The sequence below is a fragment of the Gastrolobium bilobum genome, unplaced genomic scaffold (assembly GCF_033153095.1).
Source record: "Gastrolobium bilobum isolate Gb01-03AN ecotype WA unplaced genomic scaffold, APGP_CSIRO_Gbil_v1 utg10606, whole genome shotgun sequence".
Taxonomy (NCBI): Eukaryota; Viridiplantae; Streptophyta; class Magnoliopsida; order Fabales; family Fabaceae; genus Gastrolobium; species Gastrolobium bilobum.
Window position 1 is genome coordinate 210188 of NW_026897840.1, and position 17584 is coordinate 227771.

Genomic DNA, 17584 nt, shown 5'->3' on the forward strand with positions numbered 1-17584 from the left:
CTTGAAAGAAAATGGGAGGCGGTGAGGATCGAACCGGGACACGAGGCTCTAATACCATGTAAACAACCAATTCAACCCAAAAACTTAAACTATTGGGTGAAACTATATTAATGATTTTTATATTTCTCAAGAACAACTCCTACTAAAGGTGTTACTTATTATTTTATGAGACATTTATTTTCAAACATCATATTTCAATTATGGTACGAATGAGTTTGATGGCATTATGACGTTACGAAAATTACTAATATAGTCAGTGCGATATCGGCGGGTTTGGTTTCAATAAACATAAATATACACTAAAAATACTTTTAAAACAGTGGCAACTGAAGATTCCTATAATAATTGTAATAATAATGTTTTACGCATTCTAAGAAGCTTTGGGATCATTATGATATGTTTTTTTAGTAGATAAAAAAGTTTAGGTAGAGTGATATATACATCGATATCCCACGTGAATCTAGTGTCATATATTTAAAAGAAAACAATCAGATTTAGTCTAAATAAAAAATCTTAACTATGTTTAAACCCTTTAAATTTGTTGATTTAATAAAGCATATTTTATTGAAAAAAATATGCCGCCATAAATTGTTTTGGTTGATAATCACCTCAAATTTTTAATTTGTCATAGATAAGAGGTAACCTAAATCGTTATATGTGAATAGATTTATGGTTTAAATTAGGTGTAAGACTTCATATTTTTGTCAATGTAAATTGATCATGCCCACATATGAGACATGATCATTTTATATTTTCAATATGAGTTGTTGATCATATTTATATATCTAAAGATTCTAATTTATTAGATATGTAGATCGTTAGATAAAAGCAAATCCATGGCCCAAAATTGGAGATAAGACTTTTTATTTTCTCATCGATTCAAATTGAACTTGTCAATATATATATTGCAAAATAGATCAGGATCATTTTACACCGGTATAAATTATATTCTTCTTCTTGACTATTTATCTTATTAATTAATATCTAACTACTCTGATTTATTAGATGTGAGCCATTAGATGCTAGTAAATCAATGGCCAAGATTTGATATAAAACTTCTTATTTTTACTTTAGTATAAGAATAATATGCTCATATATATATATATATATTTGTTTTAATTCACTAATTTATTTAAATTCTTATTATATTTAAGAATACATAAGTATTAGGCATACATTCAAAATGCGAATTTATATAGATATCCCAATAATCTAAAATATTTTCCAATTAATAATAATACTAATAATAAGTCGCATAGTTGCACATTGATATCACCAGAAAAAAAATGTCATAAAAATTTAATAAATCCTTAATTTTCATAACTTTGAGTGATAAATAAAAATAAAAATATTGGAATAACATCATATCATGTATATATTGTAAGTTTCTAACCAATTATAATTAAAAGGGTGGAACATATATCTTGAATAAAAATAGGTAACTCAAATCATTCCTAGAAATTTGTTAAAAGCAGTCAATTATAATTGAGTTTGTATAAGTTGTTTCTTTTTCTCTTCATATCTAGGCAGCTTCACTTCTAAAGTTTTTACGTGCCACTTTAGTGACAAAACATGTTCGTCACTAATACCTGTGTTGTTAGCCGTACTGCCACAAAAAACTTAGTAAAAACAAGTTCCAATTTATTTCAAAAGCCGAAAATACGTTTTTATAATTCAAAAATCAAACGTATGAACATAAAAACGTCTTAGAGACTCATTCAAATATCTACTCTCTTTTTTATACAATAATAGCACTATGATTTTAACCTACGACCTCATGCAAACTATCCATATCCCTCTCACTACTATATCAATGCTAATCGCTTCAAATATCCACTTTTGATTATATATGGACAAGTTTTATTTTAATTTTTTACCTTCGTTTCTTATATGAAAGGAACAATAAGATGACAAATAAAAACCAAACAACAGCTTAGTTGTTAATACTTGTATGGAAACTTCTTAAAGGAAACTGGAACTTGTTGGACTTCCTCCTTCAATGCTAAGCCCAAGTCCATTGAGGAGTTTCCTAAAAACCCTAAACCCTAGATCTCACCTGCTTTATATATTCATTAGTTGTGGGTGGAGGCTAGGTGTAACACTCCGTTCTAGAACCGGTTTGTTAACATCGCATTATGATATTAACCGCAGTTACAATCACATGAGTTCAATTAAAATCCGGATAAATTTTTCATTTTTAAACATGCCGAATTTATAATGCCCAATTGCGTGATCATAACCATATTACATTGCGGAATAAAATGAATTAAGCTTAAAATCATACTCTTATATCCTTAGACCAAAGGTTATTAATTGTCTTCTTCTAATCATTAGCTACGCGTGGCTTCGAACCGCTTCTCATTTGGAGCACTGTAGCTCGCGTTATGACAAATTAGAGCAACATAAGTGTATGTTGGACACAGGCCCCGCGCGCTTCAGCGCGCTACGGGGCGCTCAAGCGCGCATCATCGGGCGCTAAAGCCTCCAACTGGGCGCTTAAGTGCAAGGAGGCTGAGAGCATCAGGTCTTCCAGTGTAAATGGGCGCTTAAGCGTGCACCAGGGCGCTCAAGCGCGATATCCTGGGCGCTTCAGCCCCCACTCTGGGCGCTTAAGCCCGTGGAGACAGTAAAAATTCCACCAATTCGCAGCGAAGAGCGCTTAAGCGCAAACCAGGGAACTCAAGCGCGAGGAGGCAGTAAAAAATTCATCTTTTCGCAGCGAAGAGCGCTTAAGCGCAAACCAGGGCGCTCAAGCGCGAGGAGGCAGTGAGAATTGGCTCCCACAGGGGCAGCAGGGCGCTTGAGCGCGCTCCTGGGCGCTGAAGCGCACTGCCAGGGAATTCCAATTCCCTCATTTTTCAAATCTAATTCTAGGGAGGTTGCATTTCCATTTACAAGCCACACTTGTTCAACCATCTAACTTAACCCTAGAACTTTTCAAACCTCTCCTCATGGCTTGTACTAAAATTTGGGCAGCATAACCTTTGTTTTCTCAACAATTCCCAATTTAGAACTAGGTACCTAATATACTTTCCAGCTCAACAATCCAATACATAGAGAGCATGCATATAATGAACTTAAGGTAATCATCAATTACAAATCATATTCATTACAATTCATGGAACTTAGCTTACAAAACACTATGATCACTCCCTTGGCTCCCATTAACAATGAGATAACCAAAAGCATGAGCATAGGCTAAGTCCATTCCAAATAAACATATCATGCATCTATCAATTGATTATTAATTACAATCCTGTACATGTGAGCTACAAAACAACATGTATAATATCAAAATACAGGATCCTCATGCATCACTACTAGTCCAAGTATGGCCACTTGCCACTGGTGGCTTCTGCAGCATCCTTACCTGAAAGGGGTCCCCACAACACGGGGTGAGATATACGAATATATCCAGTAAACCAGGGGTCCTTGGAGCATCTCTCCACCCCACAGTTCCATATCAGTGTAATAGCAATAACAATAATAATGCAGTAAATACATATCTATGCAAAGTGCTATAACATCTCCAGGAGAAATCCCTCGAGCTCTCAAGCTGTCCTAAGGAAACTCAGATGCAAATAGTCCTACTGGCCAGCTAACTACCAAGTATGATTTACGCATCGTCATGCAACATACCACATAGGGAAACATCATCCTATGTCACACCAAATGCATACAAATACGTATAACAAAGCATTACACTATTTCATTGCATTTATATACACTATAATCACCACTACCCTTTCAGGGCTTGGTGGAACAATCACGGAAATTACACCCAAGGTCTGAAGGCTTACCTCAAGCTTTAGCCAACCTTTGTTCCTACCAACCGGTTCCACAATCAATCAACTTTGGTTTCAAGCTATGGTTTACACAGCACACACCTACATCCAGGTGTCATAGCATCAATCATGCAATTCAATGAATATCTACATATATTCATCATCAATACAACAACACCACACTGTTGGGCAAGTGGCTTCTTACACAGGACGCTTACGGAACACCTAGAGGGGGGTGAATAGGTGTTCTAAACTTTTTCAAAATCTTTTTGAATTCAGTAAACAATTACACAATTTTTCTTCAATCCCTATATGCCCAAAATAGTTTTTCACAATGCTAAGGACAATGTAGTAATAGAAAGCGTACCTTAGCAATTTATAGAGTATAAACGCAGCAATTATAATAGAATTAGTGTAACTGTCAGTCTCTAAACAAAATATTCAGAAATTAAATCAGAGAGACAATGGACACACGATATATCCTGGTTCACACCCACTAAGCCTAAGTAGGGCGCTACGTCCAGACTAAAGTAGCTACATATATTTTATTTATCACAAGTGTACCAGTTTTACAAACACGCGTCACACATGCAATCAAACAAGATATCAAAAATCTTCCTAGTGCCTACACTGCTCCAAGCTCTGAGGATACTCTCAAGCCGAACCTACGGAGTTCACCAACTCCTCTCACACAAGACCTCAACTCTCCCTAGTGGATTCTTGAGGCTCCAGGCCTTGAGACACACTCTCAAGCCAAGCACAAGGTCGTCAACCCACTCGGTTGCACCCACACACCTAGGACAGATTTACAGCAAGCAACTACTCCACTTTAACAACCAATACAATATCTCAGATTTATAACAGAAATTTTTTTCAATCTATTACAATGTCCTATCACACTTGATATATCAAATAAAGCACAACAACAAGCTCCATAAATGATATGATGTATGCAGAAAATTTAGAGCACAAGTATGTGTATCACAAACTATAAATTTTCAGCAATAAGGAACTTGTATTTATTTATATCAAGTATCAAAATGATAGACACTAAAAATTCTGATTTAGAAAGAAATTATCACATTAAATCCAGAAAAATCATAATTGTAATTTCTCTCAAAATTTCACAAAAAATTCAGAATTAGTTCTAGATAAATCTTTTATTAACAAACCACAAGAAATCTGAATTTTAATCACAATACATCTTAATTAAAACAGAAAATTCAGATTTAATATTTTCAACAATAAAATTTCTAGAACAATTCAAGATTAGGTTTCTAAACAATAAATCCCAAACAAAAATCTGAATTAACACAATGTATAACAAGGTATAAAAATAAATTCAGATTTAATATTTTTAATCAATATTTCACAAAAATTATAAACACTAATCTTACACAAAGAGCATCAAAGATTTCTAAAATATTCACTCAAAATCAAAATAGCAAAAATCAGAATGCTCACAATATATCAACAAGAAAACTGAAAATTAATTCAATAATATCCAGTATCAAGATTATACCAAAGGATGCTCAAAACAAGGTTTAAGATATTACCTCAATAGATCTCAAATTTTTAGCTAAGTAAAACACAAAATGAGGTTAGGGTTCTTCAACCTTAGTTCCAAGAAACTTGAAATAAATGCTTCCAAATGGTTGAGAACTTATCAAAGAGTATAGAACGTGAGAGCTTTGAGAATTTTCTTGCAAACTTCCGAAGAACAAAGATGACTACCGAGAGAAAAATGAGATCGCGTTTTATTTTTTGAGAGCGTAAAGTGAAGAAGAAAGGTACTGTGAACATTTGAAAGCTGTATGTAATTGTAAAAGTTTCTCTCTCTCTCTTTTATTATTATATACAAAAGGATTCTGACTACGCTTTTGTTTAGAGGAAAGTGCAATTGCTTTTATTATTATTATTATTTAAAATCTAACTAACTTTGTATACTATAGCTTTTAGCCTTTTAAACAAAGATGAATCTCTGTGTACGTGCGTTGGACAAAACAATTGGTTTGGATTTTATTTTCTAAAATCTGTTTATTTAATTTTTTATTATTATTATTTTTTATTAAATCACTCAACATAGCTAAATACATGTTATGCAATGAAATGCAATGGAGCTTGGAATCATGCTTAGTGATATATCTAATGTGTTACAAAAAATCTAAAATACCTAATCACTTGTATCTTCACATCCATCTTCAATTTGAGACTTCTTGTAAATCCTTTGTCATCATCAAAATATATATTCCATTATGCTTAAGAGGTCTTCACACACCACAATTGGCATGGACTTACCTATCCCAAAGAGCTAATCAAGCTCCATTGCTTGCTCCAATGGTTGATCACTTATGGTTGGTCCAAATGCCTTAATCCTAGACATCATTAGGACACAATCATCAATCAACCAAACCAAACCTTTTATCATTAATGCAAGAAAATCCAATATCAAGCATTAAATCTTGCCATTTTTTCAAAGTATAGTCATATAACTATCTAAGCTCATTTCCACCGATTAAATGTCATTCCTAGCATTTTTCACAACATACACTAAGCTCCATTCTTTCTAGAACATAGCTAATTTAACCACATTTCATCAAAACTCCAATTTACTATTCATTGAACCCTAACTCATGCAATTTTCCATGAAAATAAGGTTCAAGGGGTAGAATCTTACCACCAATGGTTGCACAACCAAGGGTTGATGGCTCCTCAAGCTTCAATGGTGGTTGAAGCTCTCAAAACCTCAAAATTTCACAAAGGGTCGAATTTTTTAGGGGAAATATCTCACCACACAAAGCTCCCCACTAAGAACTAAGCTTGGATTATGAAAGAGGACGAGATTCTAAGCGATTTAGGCTTTTGAATCACTCAAAACGGTCAAGGTTTCCTCCCTCCTCTCTCTCTCTTCCTCTCTCTCCCTTTCTTCTTCTTCTTCTTCTTCTTCTTCTTCTTTCCTTTCTCTATTTGCTCGACTGTTTGGGGTGGGAAATGGGGTTCTTTATTTGCTTTCTAAGTCACTTACTTAGTTAAGTGACTTATGTGGGTATTGGTTCATCTATCTATTCAACTCCATTAATTATCAAACTCTACCCAAAAGTCTGGAATATTATTCTAGGAATATTTACAATTTTATTTTTATATTTTGGGCACTTTCGCCAGTACCCATTTATACCCCTTAATTTTCACTGAGTACACTTTTTAACTTCAAAGTGACTCAGATTCATTTAATCAAGCCTTATACTTAATTTTACTCACTAAAACATGCTTAATTATTTAATTACATGTAATTTGCTAATTAATTAGGTTAGGACTATTATACTAGGTTAAAAGATTAAGAGAGAAAAAATTTGAGAGAAGATTTTTTGAGAGATTTGAGCAAAGCTTTATGTTTTGTATTTGAGAGATCTCTAGAGAGAGTTTGAGTGAAACATCTCTAGAGAGGTTTGATTATCACCATTGTTAGAGAGATTGAGTTAACCATCACATTGGTGATTCTGATTATTTGTAACCATTATTTTCATAGTGAATTTTTGATCTGGACTAGGTCCCGTGGGTTTTTACTTCTTCATTGAAGAATGTTTTCCCACGTTAAATCTGGTTGTGTTCTTCTTCTCTCTCTTGTGTGTGATTTTTCGTTTTTTATTTTCCGCTGCGCTGCCCGACCTGGTGAAATTCAGGCCGAGGTATTGCCGAGATCCGAGATCAGGATCTTGCTGACTGACTTCCGCAAAGAAAGGCCCCTAAGCCGAGCTTGAGGGAACCAAGTTCCCAACAGTGGTATCAGAGCCCGAGTTCAACGGGTTCTGAGGGAGACGAGATGGAGACCAGTGGCATAACCAATGATGGAGACATGTTCAAGCTGACCGCAGACAATTTCACCTATTGGAGACCGATGATGGAAGATCATCTCTATTGTAAAGATTTACATGAGCTTATTATCCTTGATAAGAAAATGGAAGGCAAAACCGATCAGGAGTGGCAGATCCAGAGTCGTAAGGCGGTAGCTACGATCAGAAAATATATTGACAAAAGCCTCATTGAGCACGTGTCCGAGTTCACAAACGCGTATGAGTTGTGGACGAAGCTGGAGTCCATGATTCAGAAGAAGACTCCCAGGAACAAAGCACACCTGGTTCGCCGACTTGTGAAGTTGGAATACAAGGATGGGATGAGTATGATTGAACACCTCAACACCTACAAAGGTATTGTGAATCAGCTGTCAAAGGCTAATATGAAAATTGATGACGAGATGCAGGTCTTGCTGCTGTTGAGCTCGCTACCAGAAAGCTGGGATACTCTGGTGGTGACCTTGAATAATTCGACTCCAGATGGAAAATTGAAGATGGATGTCGTGACAGACAACCTCTTGGGTGAAGAAGCTAGGAGAAGAGAACGAGGTATTTCGAGCACGTCTGAGGCCAACGTTGATGAGAACAGAGGGAAATCCGACTCCCGAGGTAGAAGCAAGAGTCGGGGTCGAGATCGTGATAGAAGAGGAAAGTTCAGAGGTCGGTCAAAGCCGAGATATGAGTTGAATTGTTTTAACTGTGGAAAGACAGGTCATAAGGAGTCAGACTGCTGGACCCTACAGAACGACGAGAATAACGGCTCTGTGAAGCCGGATCAGATTATTCCCAAGAAGAGGGAAGACAAGAGCACCACTGCGGTGGCTGCCAACCCAGATGCCGAGATATTCCTCCTAGGTGAGGATAATTATTTGAATGTTGCATATGATGAATGCACCTGGATTGTTGACTCTGGTGCCTCCTTCCACGTTACTTCACACAAAGATTTTTTTCTCCTCTTACCGAGGTGGTGATTTTGGAGTCGTGAATATGGGAAATCAAGTGACCAGTTGGATTGTTGGTGTCGGCGATGTAACCCTGACCACAGATGTCGGATGCCGACTTGTGTTGAAAGATGTAAGGCATGTACTTGACATGCGATTGAACCTAATCTCGGTTGGCAAGCTTGATGATGCCGGGTTAGTGAACTACTTCGGTAGTGTTAGATGGAAGCTGGCCAAGGGAAAGTTGGTCATGGCCCGAGGTAAGAAGGAAGGCTCCTTGTACGTGATGCAAGGAAAGATCAATGGCAGAGAAGCCAATTCTGTTCGAGATGAACCTAGCTTGGAGCTATGACACAAGTGTCTCGACCACATGAGCAAGAAAGGGCTCCAGATCCTGAACAAGAAAGAATCATTGACCGGGTTGAAAGACCAAGCGTTGGAGAGTTGCACGCACTGCGTAGTTGGAAAGCAGCACCGGGTTTCTTTTGTGAGACCAGATCAACCCAGACGATGCAGGTATATTCTTGACCTCGTCCATACTGATGTCTGCTCCATGTCGGAAAGATCCCTTGGAGGAGCTCAGTACTTTGTTTCATTTATTGATGACCATTCCCGCAAAGTATGGGTATATTTGTTGAAGTCTAAAGACTAGGTACTCCAATCCTTTAAAGAATTCCATGCAATGGTTGAAAGGGAGACTGGAAAGAAATTGAAAGTGGTTCGATCTGATAATGATGGTGAGTATTGCGGCCCATTTGATACTTATTACAGAGCGGCCAAGATTCGACTAGAGAAGACACCCCCCAAAACTCCACAGTTGAATAGACTTGCTGAGAGGATGAACAGAACTATTGAAGAGAAGGTACGAAGCATGTTATCCAATGCCGGGTTATCGAAATCATTCTGGGGAGAAGCCGTCAGAACTGCTGTCGACTTAATTAACCTCTCATCATCACGGCCACTTGAAGGAGAAATTTCAGAAGAAGTCTGGACAGGTCGGAAAGCAGCCTATAATCAATTGAAGGTATTTGGATGCCGAGCCTTCGTGCATATCCGTAAAGATGAAAGGGCTAAACTTGATCCAAAGAAAAAAGAATGCATCTATCTTTGTTCGCCGAGATGTGAGTTCGGGAACCGGCTTTGGGATCTAATCAATAAAAAGATAGTGAGAAGCCGAATGTGGTCTTTCATGAAGATGAGAACATTCATGACATCTCGAAGCCCAAAGTCCAAGTTACTGTCAGAAGAGAAGAACCCATCCCTCCTATCCGAGCTGAAGCAGGGGGAGAAAATCATGAAAATGAAGAAATTGATGACCAACAACCAGCTGAGGATGACCAAGACACTGAGGTCCGAGTTGATGATGAGATCCGGGATGAGAATGATGAACCGGGTTCTTAAGCTGAAGAACAGCCAAGATATCCAACCCGAGAAAGAAGACCCTCTACAAGATACTCATTTGATGAATACACTGTTGTTGCTGAAGACAGTGAGCCTCAGAGTTATGACGAGGCTGTAACGAGCTCAGAGAAAGAAGAACGGGAAAAAGCAATGCGAGACGAGATGAAGTCTCTGCACGAGAATCAGACTTATGAGCTGACCGAGTTGCTTGAAGGAAGACGAGATCTGAAAAACAAATGGGTCTACAAGATTAAGAATGAATAGAACAGGCAGAAGCCGAGATACAAAGCCCAGATTGTAGTGAAAGGCTGCAATCAGAAGAAAGGAGTAGACTTTGAGGAGATCTTTTTTCCTGTGGTGAAAATGACCTCGGTCCGAACCGTGTTAGCCATGGCGGCTTCGATGGACCTCGAGGTAGAACAAATGGACGTGAAGATGGCATTAATTCACTTAGCAAATAATGCGTTCAGAATTGTGGCTACTAGAACCGCTAGCTCATCGGAAGTTCCTTGCTTGAAACTACTGGACAAATTCACAGGAACAATACTATTATGGCTACTACCAGCATATATATAAACACTAGCCGAATTCTCCATATAAATGTCCAAGTTTGATGACCCATATTTGTTATGCCCAAATCAAACTCATCATTTATTTTTAGGTTCAGCCTCTAGAATACCAAGCTCTTAGATTTTTACAATCTATTCATTTAAAACCACTAAAGATAACTTAGTTCTGCTTTAATGTAAAGCCACTAAAAGTAGCGTGCACGAAATCAAAAATTTGAAACTTTTAAAATACAGATTATATCTAATTAAATATTTCCTTCGCGGGGTTCATTAAATTTTGGGTGACCGCAATGAAAAGCAAGAAGGAGACAAAAGGCTAAACAGAAAAAGTATCGTTCAGTAGATGATTTTTGTAACCATCAACGCAAAGCACGCATAATGAAACAAGGAAAGTGTGACGAAGTCGTAAAACACAAATTTGAGTTAGCCTGTTTCACGTGAGAGTACTGATTTCATTCTTTTTGAAATAAGAGAAGATAAATCGAGGCAAAATTCAAAAAATAAAAAAAGCATGCACGAGTGGGAAAAAAGAAAGTGTTAGTAAATTACAAGATTGAGGTGTAGCAAAATACACGGGAAAAAATTGAGTATCATCTCTAGTAACTAGACCTTTCATACAATAATCACACCATAAAATTGTGGTTTTAGGCTATGATAGCTAGGCTTCATTGGGAAGTACCATAAGTATCGTACCCTCATTATGAAAATGTTGGAATTTATAGGAACGAGAAATGAAACAGATGAAAACTTCATTTGGAAGTACCATACTAGAAAAAATTGCTCTTTTCCCTTGTTTAATTACAACTAGCACCGTCACCATGATACTTATTAAGTGGCTAAACCTACAAGTATATAAATGGTTACATGGTCACAATAAACACATAGGTCAAACACGAGTGAAATGCAAATCACACGATGAAGCCACCCACTCTTAAATCTCTATATGCTCTTGCCTTCGTTATTTTCTATCCATTTGTTGCAATAGCCACATCGCAGCCTAAAAAAACACACTTCTCAGTTCCTGCTGTAATAGCTTTTGGTGATTCAATTTTGGATACTGGAAACAACAATTATATCAACACAGCAATAAAATCAAATTTCAAACCATACGGGAGGGATTTCAAAGGAGGAATACCCACAGGAAGGTTTAGCAATGGCAAGATCATTTCAGACTTTTTCGGTAGTCCTAACTCATTAACTCATGTTCAAGCACATTCTACTTATATATGGTTCATTATGCTAAATGATTGTCATATTATTTTTCAGCTGAAGATGTGGGTGTGAAGGAGCTCTTGCCACCTTATCTTGATCCAAATCTGAAGCTTCAAGACCTCTTAACGGGTGTGAGTTTTGCCTCTTCTGGTTCAGGATATGATCCTCTTACAAACAGAATAACAGTACGTATTAATTCTTATAACTTGACCTCTTCTGTATCTTTTCTTCTGTTTATATCCAAGTTTTAATTCTACTTGCTAGTATTTGTTTTTAAATATAAATTGTAACCATTTTTCTAATTGTTGTTGTATCAGTCAGCACTGTCATTAGAGGATCAACTAAAGATGTTCAAAGATTACATTGAAAAGTTGAAGGAAGCAGTGGGGGAAGAAAGGACAGCTCACATTCTAGAAAAAAGCATATTCATCTTGTTCATGGGAACAAATGATGTGTCAGTGACATATTTCTTGTCTCTATTTAGGAGGCCTTGGATTAACATCGATGACTATACGAGTACGCTGGTCGATCAGTCATCAAATTTTCAACAGGTATGCTATTAGATGCAAAAATGACAAACTAATGAACAATTTTATTATTTTTGATCTAGACAATGTAGATTTTGCATTATGTCCAAATATAAGTTCATAAGCATCTTTTTCTTTTTCTTGGCAAGATGTTATTCTAAGAGAAAAATTGGTTCAATATTTGATATTCGTCTGCACAATGGGTAGCACATGCCGCCTTATTATAAATCCTGCTCCAATTATTCTCCAAGCAATATAAATTTAAGATCCAACTTTTTATAGCAGAGTATGTAGAGCTCAACCACAGGGTTACAATAAAATCGAGTCTATGAAAGAGTTTTTCCAATAGTTTGACTTAGATATAATTTAAGGAACGAATTACATGTTAACTATATATGACACTCCTTTTATTAAAGAAAATCACACTTTGATGGCAATGTCATGAAAATTAATGGCAGGAACTTTACCGATTGGGAGCAAGAAGGATTGGAGTGTTCAGTTTATTACCAATAGGGTGTCAACCAGTGCAAAGAACAACATATGGAGGCATAGAAAGGGAGTGTGCAGAATCAGTAAACGAGGCAGCCATGATGTTCAACTCTAAGCTTTCTTCTAAAATGATGGATCTTAAAGAACAACTTCCAGACGCTAGGCTTGTCTACCTTGACACCTATAATGAATTTCTTCCATTTATCCAACACCCCACTCAGTTTGGCAAGTTTCTTACTCTAATTATAGTATCTTTAAAATGTCTTCACAATAAAGTAAATTTATAGTATCATAGCCTCCATTCGAGAAATTAGTGTTTTGATTATTATAATATGAGAAAAATTCTTAAAGGTGTGTAATTACAATCAAATTCCCATTCGAGTAACTGTATAATTGCTCGTGTATCAGGATTTGAAGTGGGGGATAAAGGATGCTGTGGCACGTTAAATGTAGAAGTTGGTTTTCAATGCAATTCTTCCCAAGTACAAATCTGCAAAGATGCATCTAAATATGTATTCTGGGACGCTTTTCACCTAACCGAGAAAACTGACTACATACTTTGCTCACAAATCATCAAAAAGAACTACGACAATTTTTTCTGAAACTTTTTCCTTATGATGTATCCTCCAGTTACACAGTGGGCATTCAAAATGTAACAGGAGTAAAGCGTAATGATGATAGTTTCAAAAATGATATTTACGCATAAAATATCTTATATCATTTTCAATTTGTACTCGTTTGGGAAAAAAAAGAAGCTAAAGATAGTATGTATTGAAATGAGTGCATTTTTCTTGTTTATTATGTAAAAGAAGTTGTTATAATCATTTAATGATTTTAGCTTTTATACATATATAATCTCCCCTTAGGCAAATACATCAAAAATTTGCTTTAAATTATGAAAAGCAAATGAAAAAGAAAGCGGGGGCGAAACACCATAGCGAACACTACTATAGCTAGCTAGTTCGAACTTCGAATTAAATATCAGATCCCATGTAATGAATAGAGAATACTGCAAACAAATAAACACATTATGACGTAATTTAAAAATTAGAACTACACATGTTCATATTTATGGTACCCATTACATTTATATTTTATGGGGAAAATATCTATCATTTAAAAGGACGGTCCTTTTAGATGAATGTAATGTGTTTTTTTAAATTTTAAATTACAAATTTTTTCATCCACACTCTCTCTGTCATAGTTTATTTTTTTATCTCTCTTAAAAGGATATACGTGGGTGTTCTTTAAGAGGACACACACTTTTTTCATATTTTATTATAATATATCAAAACGTGGATATAGTGCATTTTTTATTTTCGTAGACATAAGCTATCATATGGATCCTAATATCTCAAAGATCCTTTGTTTTCTTTGTAAATATGGGTTCCAGGCTTTCCCAATGCTACATCGATTTCATTATTGTTTTGCTCCTCGTGCAAAACTTGTATGTTTGCTAAGGCTTTAATTATTAACATTAAATTTTTGTGAGTTTTGTATCATGATATAATTTTTTTTTATAAATGGAGAATGAAACAAGTTTGTATCAAGGGCTGTTTGGTAGCATGCGAAAAAAAAATTCCCTTGAAAGGTGGAATTGGATAAAATATTTGACCATATTTGATAGGTGGAAGATTTAAAAACGAGATTGGAAAATTTTCTTCCCATCAAATTATTTTCAACATCAACATGTTATAAAATTTGACTGCTAAGAATATGGTAAAAAAAACTTTCGTTGGTGGGGTAAAGTTTTAACAGTTTTTGAAGATCAAAAAACCTTTCTGAACTTAGTAAAATTATGAAAAATAATATTCAAATTAACCCCACCGACGGAAGTGTTTTGACAGGATTGATTTTTAACACTAATTTGAATATTAACTGAACAAAGTGTCAGGATGAATGTATACAAATTTCAACAATATTCAAATTCATGGATATTTTCATAATTTTTTATTTTTTTTTACAATCAATTAAACATAGCTAATTAGTAAAATTAACCTAAGTTTTCTGACAAAATTTTAGGCTATCAAAAACCTTTTCATTACTTACCAAGTAACAAAAATTTCTAATCATATTCTCAGAAAACTTTTTTTTTCGGTAAAAAAAAATTTCTGTCGTACCAAACGTCCTTTTTGAAGCACCGTATATATCCTAAGCTTTAGATTGGTGATCAAACTCCTTGGTTGACCGTTGACCAATCCACATAATCTGGTTTAGGGCCTAACTGCACAGCAGTAGTGGCGAATTAGAGGATAAAATATAACTAAAGAGCTTTACATAATGCCTAGTCTAGTCGTAATCCCAGACTCCAATTCTCACAAATTTTCAGTATTGTCTGCTTTTTATCATTTATAAAAGGATTTTGGGCCTAACTAATGGTCTTGCGACTTGTATTAACATAAATCCTTTGAAAAGCCCAATTGTCTTCCCTGAATAGTCCAAAAAACTAGACAGCATTGTCTGCATCACCATCACTTCATCGGCTTCTTAATCGTACAGAACAGTGATGCCAGTGTTAAATGATTCGGACTTAGCATTGTTTTCCAGCAAAAGAACTGCTTAGATTTTTATAAAGCAAAGACAATAATAGATAAAAAGTTGCTACCTCAATTTTGTTTTCTTAGGTTTTTTTTTTTTTTGTTGAATTGTTTGTTCCCGAAATTTATGCATATATGTTTGTTGAGCTCTATAATTGATTGCCCTATGTAGGACGTGGGGGCCACTATTGACATTGATTTTCAATGATGCTTTACAAATTTACCTTTCTTGTCCACTATTCCATTTACATAGTGGTACTAATCACTAGACCATTTCGTGGGTTAATTATAACGGTTTCAAAAGGTCAGTGACTCTAGAGTTACAACAGTGGGCAAAATGTTACTGTTTACCAACTTTTTTACTTAAATGCTACGCGAACGGTGTTATTTTTTAATCTGTCATAAGGACAAGTTCACTAGCCGGTGTAGCAAACTCGGTTTGCTGACGTGTCACGTTTCTAGTGGATACCAACTTGATTTTAACCAAGTTCGTCTACATGGTAGGCGACCTTCATTTTTTTTATTATTATTTTTTTTAAATTTGATACTTGTTATCCATTAAAAATGTGACACGTCAGCAGACCGAGTTCGCTACACAGGGTAGCGAACTTGCCCCCGTGGCATATTGAAAAATAACATTGTTCGCGTGTCATTTAGGTAAAAAAGTTGGTGAACAGTTGCATTTTAGTCAGTGTTCCTAGAGTTAGCGCAGGATAAATTTTTTAGGGGGTTTACTAATCTCATGCTATATGAGATAGTACTCTTATGTGGGTGATACAAATATGTGAAATTCATAATTTAAAAAGAAAAGAAAATTGACACAAAATTCTATGAATGTATGACATGAGATAGGCATCTTATGTAGCATGAAATTATCATTTCCCATTTTTTAGTGCCAAAAAATTATGATTTTTAGAAATTCATCATTTTCTCACGAATATTATTAAAAAACTATTTCATAGATCAAAGTATTATATAAATTTTGTTCCAAAAAAATGTAAAAAAAATTTAACACTTATTAGGATTCCAAGAAAATCGTCCTTTTGATGATATCTTTGAATGGCATTTTAGAAAGAAAAAAAAGTGTACACAAAATAAAATTTTAGAAAAATTAGGTTCTCCAAAAAAATTTCAAAATCTTGTACCAAATAGAATTAATAGTATCACTTTTCTTGAAATCTCAAAAAATTCCATAAAATCAAACACCGTAATGGAATTCCTTAATAACCTGAACAGAAAGGCCATGACTCGGAAGACTGGAAGATTGGAAAACAACAGATACAATGATGTCCAATGTCTAATTGTCAATGACCCATGGCATGCTTTGTCAAGGTCCACCAACAACGTGGGTGGACGATAATTACGGTTGTTCAGTTTAGATATTTTCATTTTTTTTTTAATCTCTTTAAACTTTCAAATTTTAAGAACACATATAATATTGCACATAAGCCACAGTTAGAGAGAGAGAGGATTGAAGATGAGATTTAATCTTAAATTTTTACTTTCATTTATAAAGAACTTTATCGATCGAGTTAATCTTATAATTAATTTTTAATATAAAAATTAAATTCACGGAAGTGCCTCATGTCTCAACCACTAGGGACTGTTTGATTACTATAAATAAAAATCGTTTTGAAGAGGGTAGGAGATTCTTTCTTTTTTTTCTGGTAAGCGGAGATTCTGAGCTCATAGCGTAAATGCGTAAATGTTTGAATACTGTTCTTAAAAATAATTTTTTGATTTTCAAAATAAAAAAACTAATTTGATAAGATTTATTTTGTAAAAAAAAAATTAATTTTTTTTTTTAACTTTTAACTTTAAAAAAATACAGAATTTTCATAACTATTCTATAAAGCAGAACCAAAAAATCAAAACATAATCAAATGGACTCAATACTCTCCATTTATCTTTCATCCTCTTTCTAAAATAGAAATCAAGTAATTTAAAAATAATATTTTTAATGATTAGGATTTTATTTAAGTTTTTTATTAAATAATATTTTATATTTAAGTCAAACGACTATATAATTATGTAATTCATGTATTATGTTTTATTATATAGAGGGAAGATCCACTTACCACCACTAAAGTATACCACATTTACAACTAATTTGATCACCGTTGGATTAAAATTAAATCCAATGACTTACGATTAATTCTTATAATCTTAATTTTTTACCTTTCACTCTCTCACATATTCTCTCATCCTCTCACAACTCTTTCTAGGTCCTTTGTATTTTATCCTCTCTTTTTTTAGGGTTACAACGCTGAAT

The 17584-nt window shown here is 34.9% G+C and overlaps 1 protein-coding gene across 1 annotated transcript; it reads left to right on the forward strand.

Annotated features, from left to right (window-relative positions):
- Nucleotides 1-7843: 7843 nt before the first annotated feature.
- Nucleotides 7844-13377, forward strand: LOC133310784 (GDSL esterase/lipase EXL3-like; the record flags this gene model as incomplete). The annotated part of the gene is made up of 6 exons (XM_061511772.1): nucleotides 7844-7853; nucleotides 11566-11727; nucleotides 11814-11944; nucleotides 12077-12310; nucleotides 12745-13000; nucleotides 13184-13377. Coding segments are annotated over 6 exons (987 nt in total), but the record flags the coding sequence as incomplete, so codon positions are not given.
- Between the last annotated feature and the right edge of the window lie 4207 nt (nucleotides 13378-17584).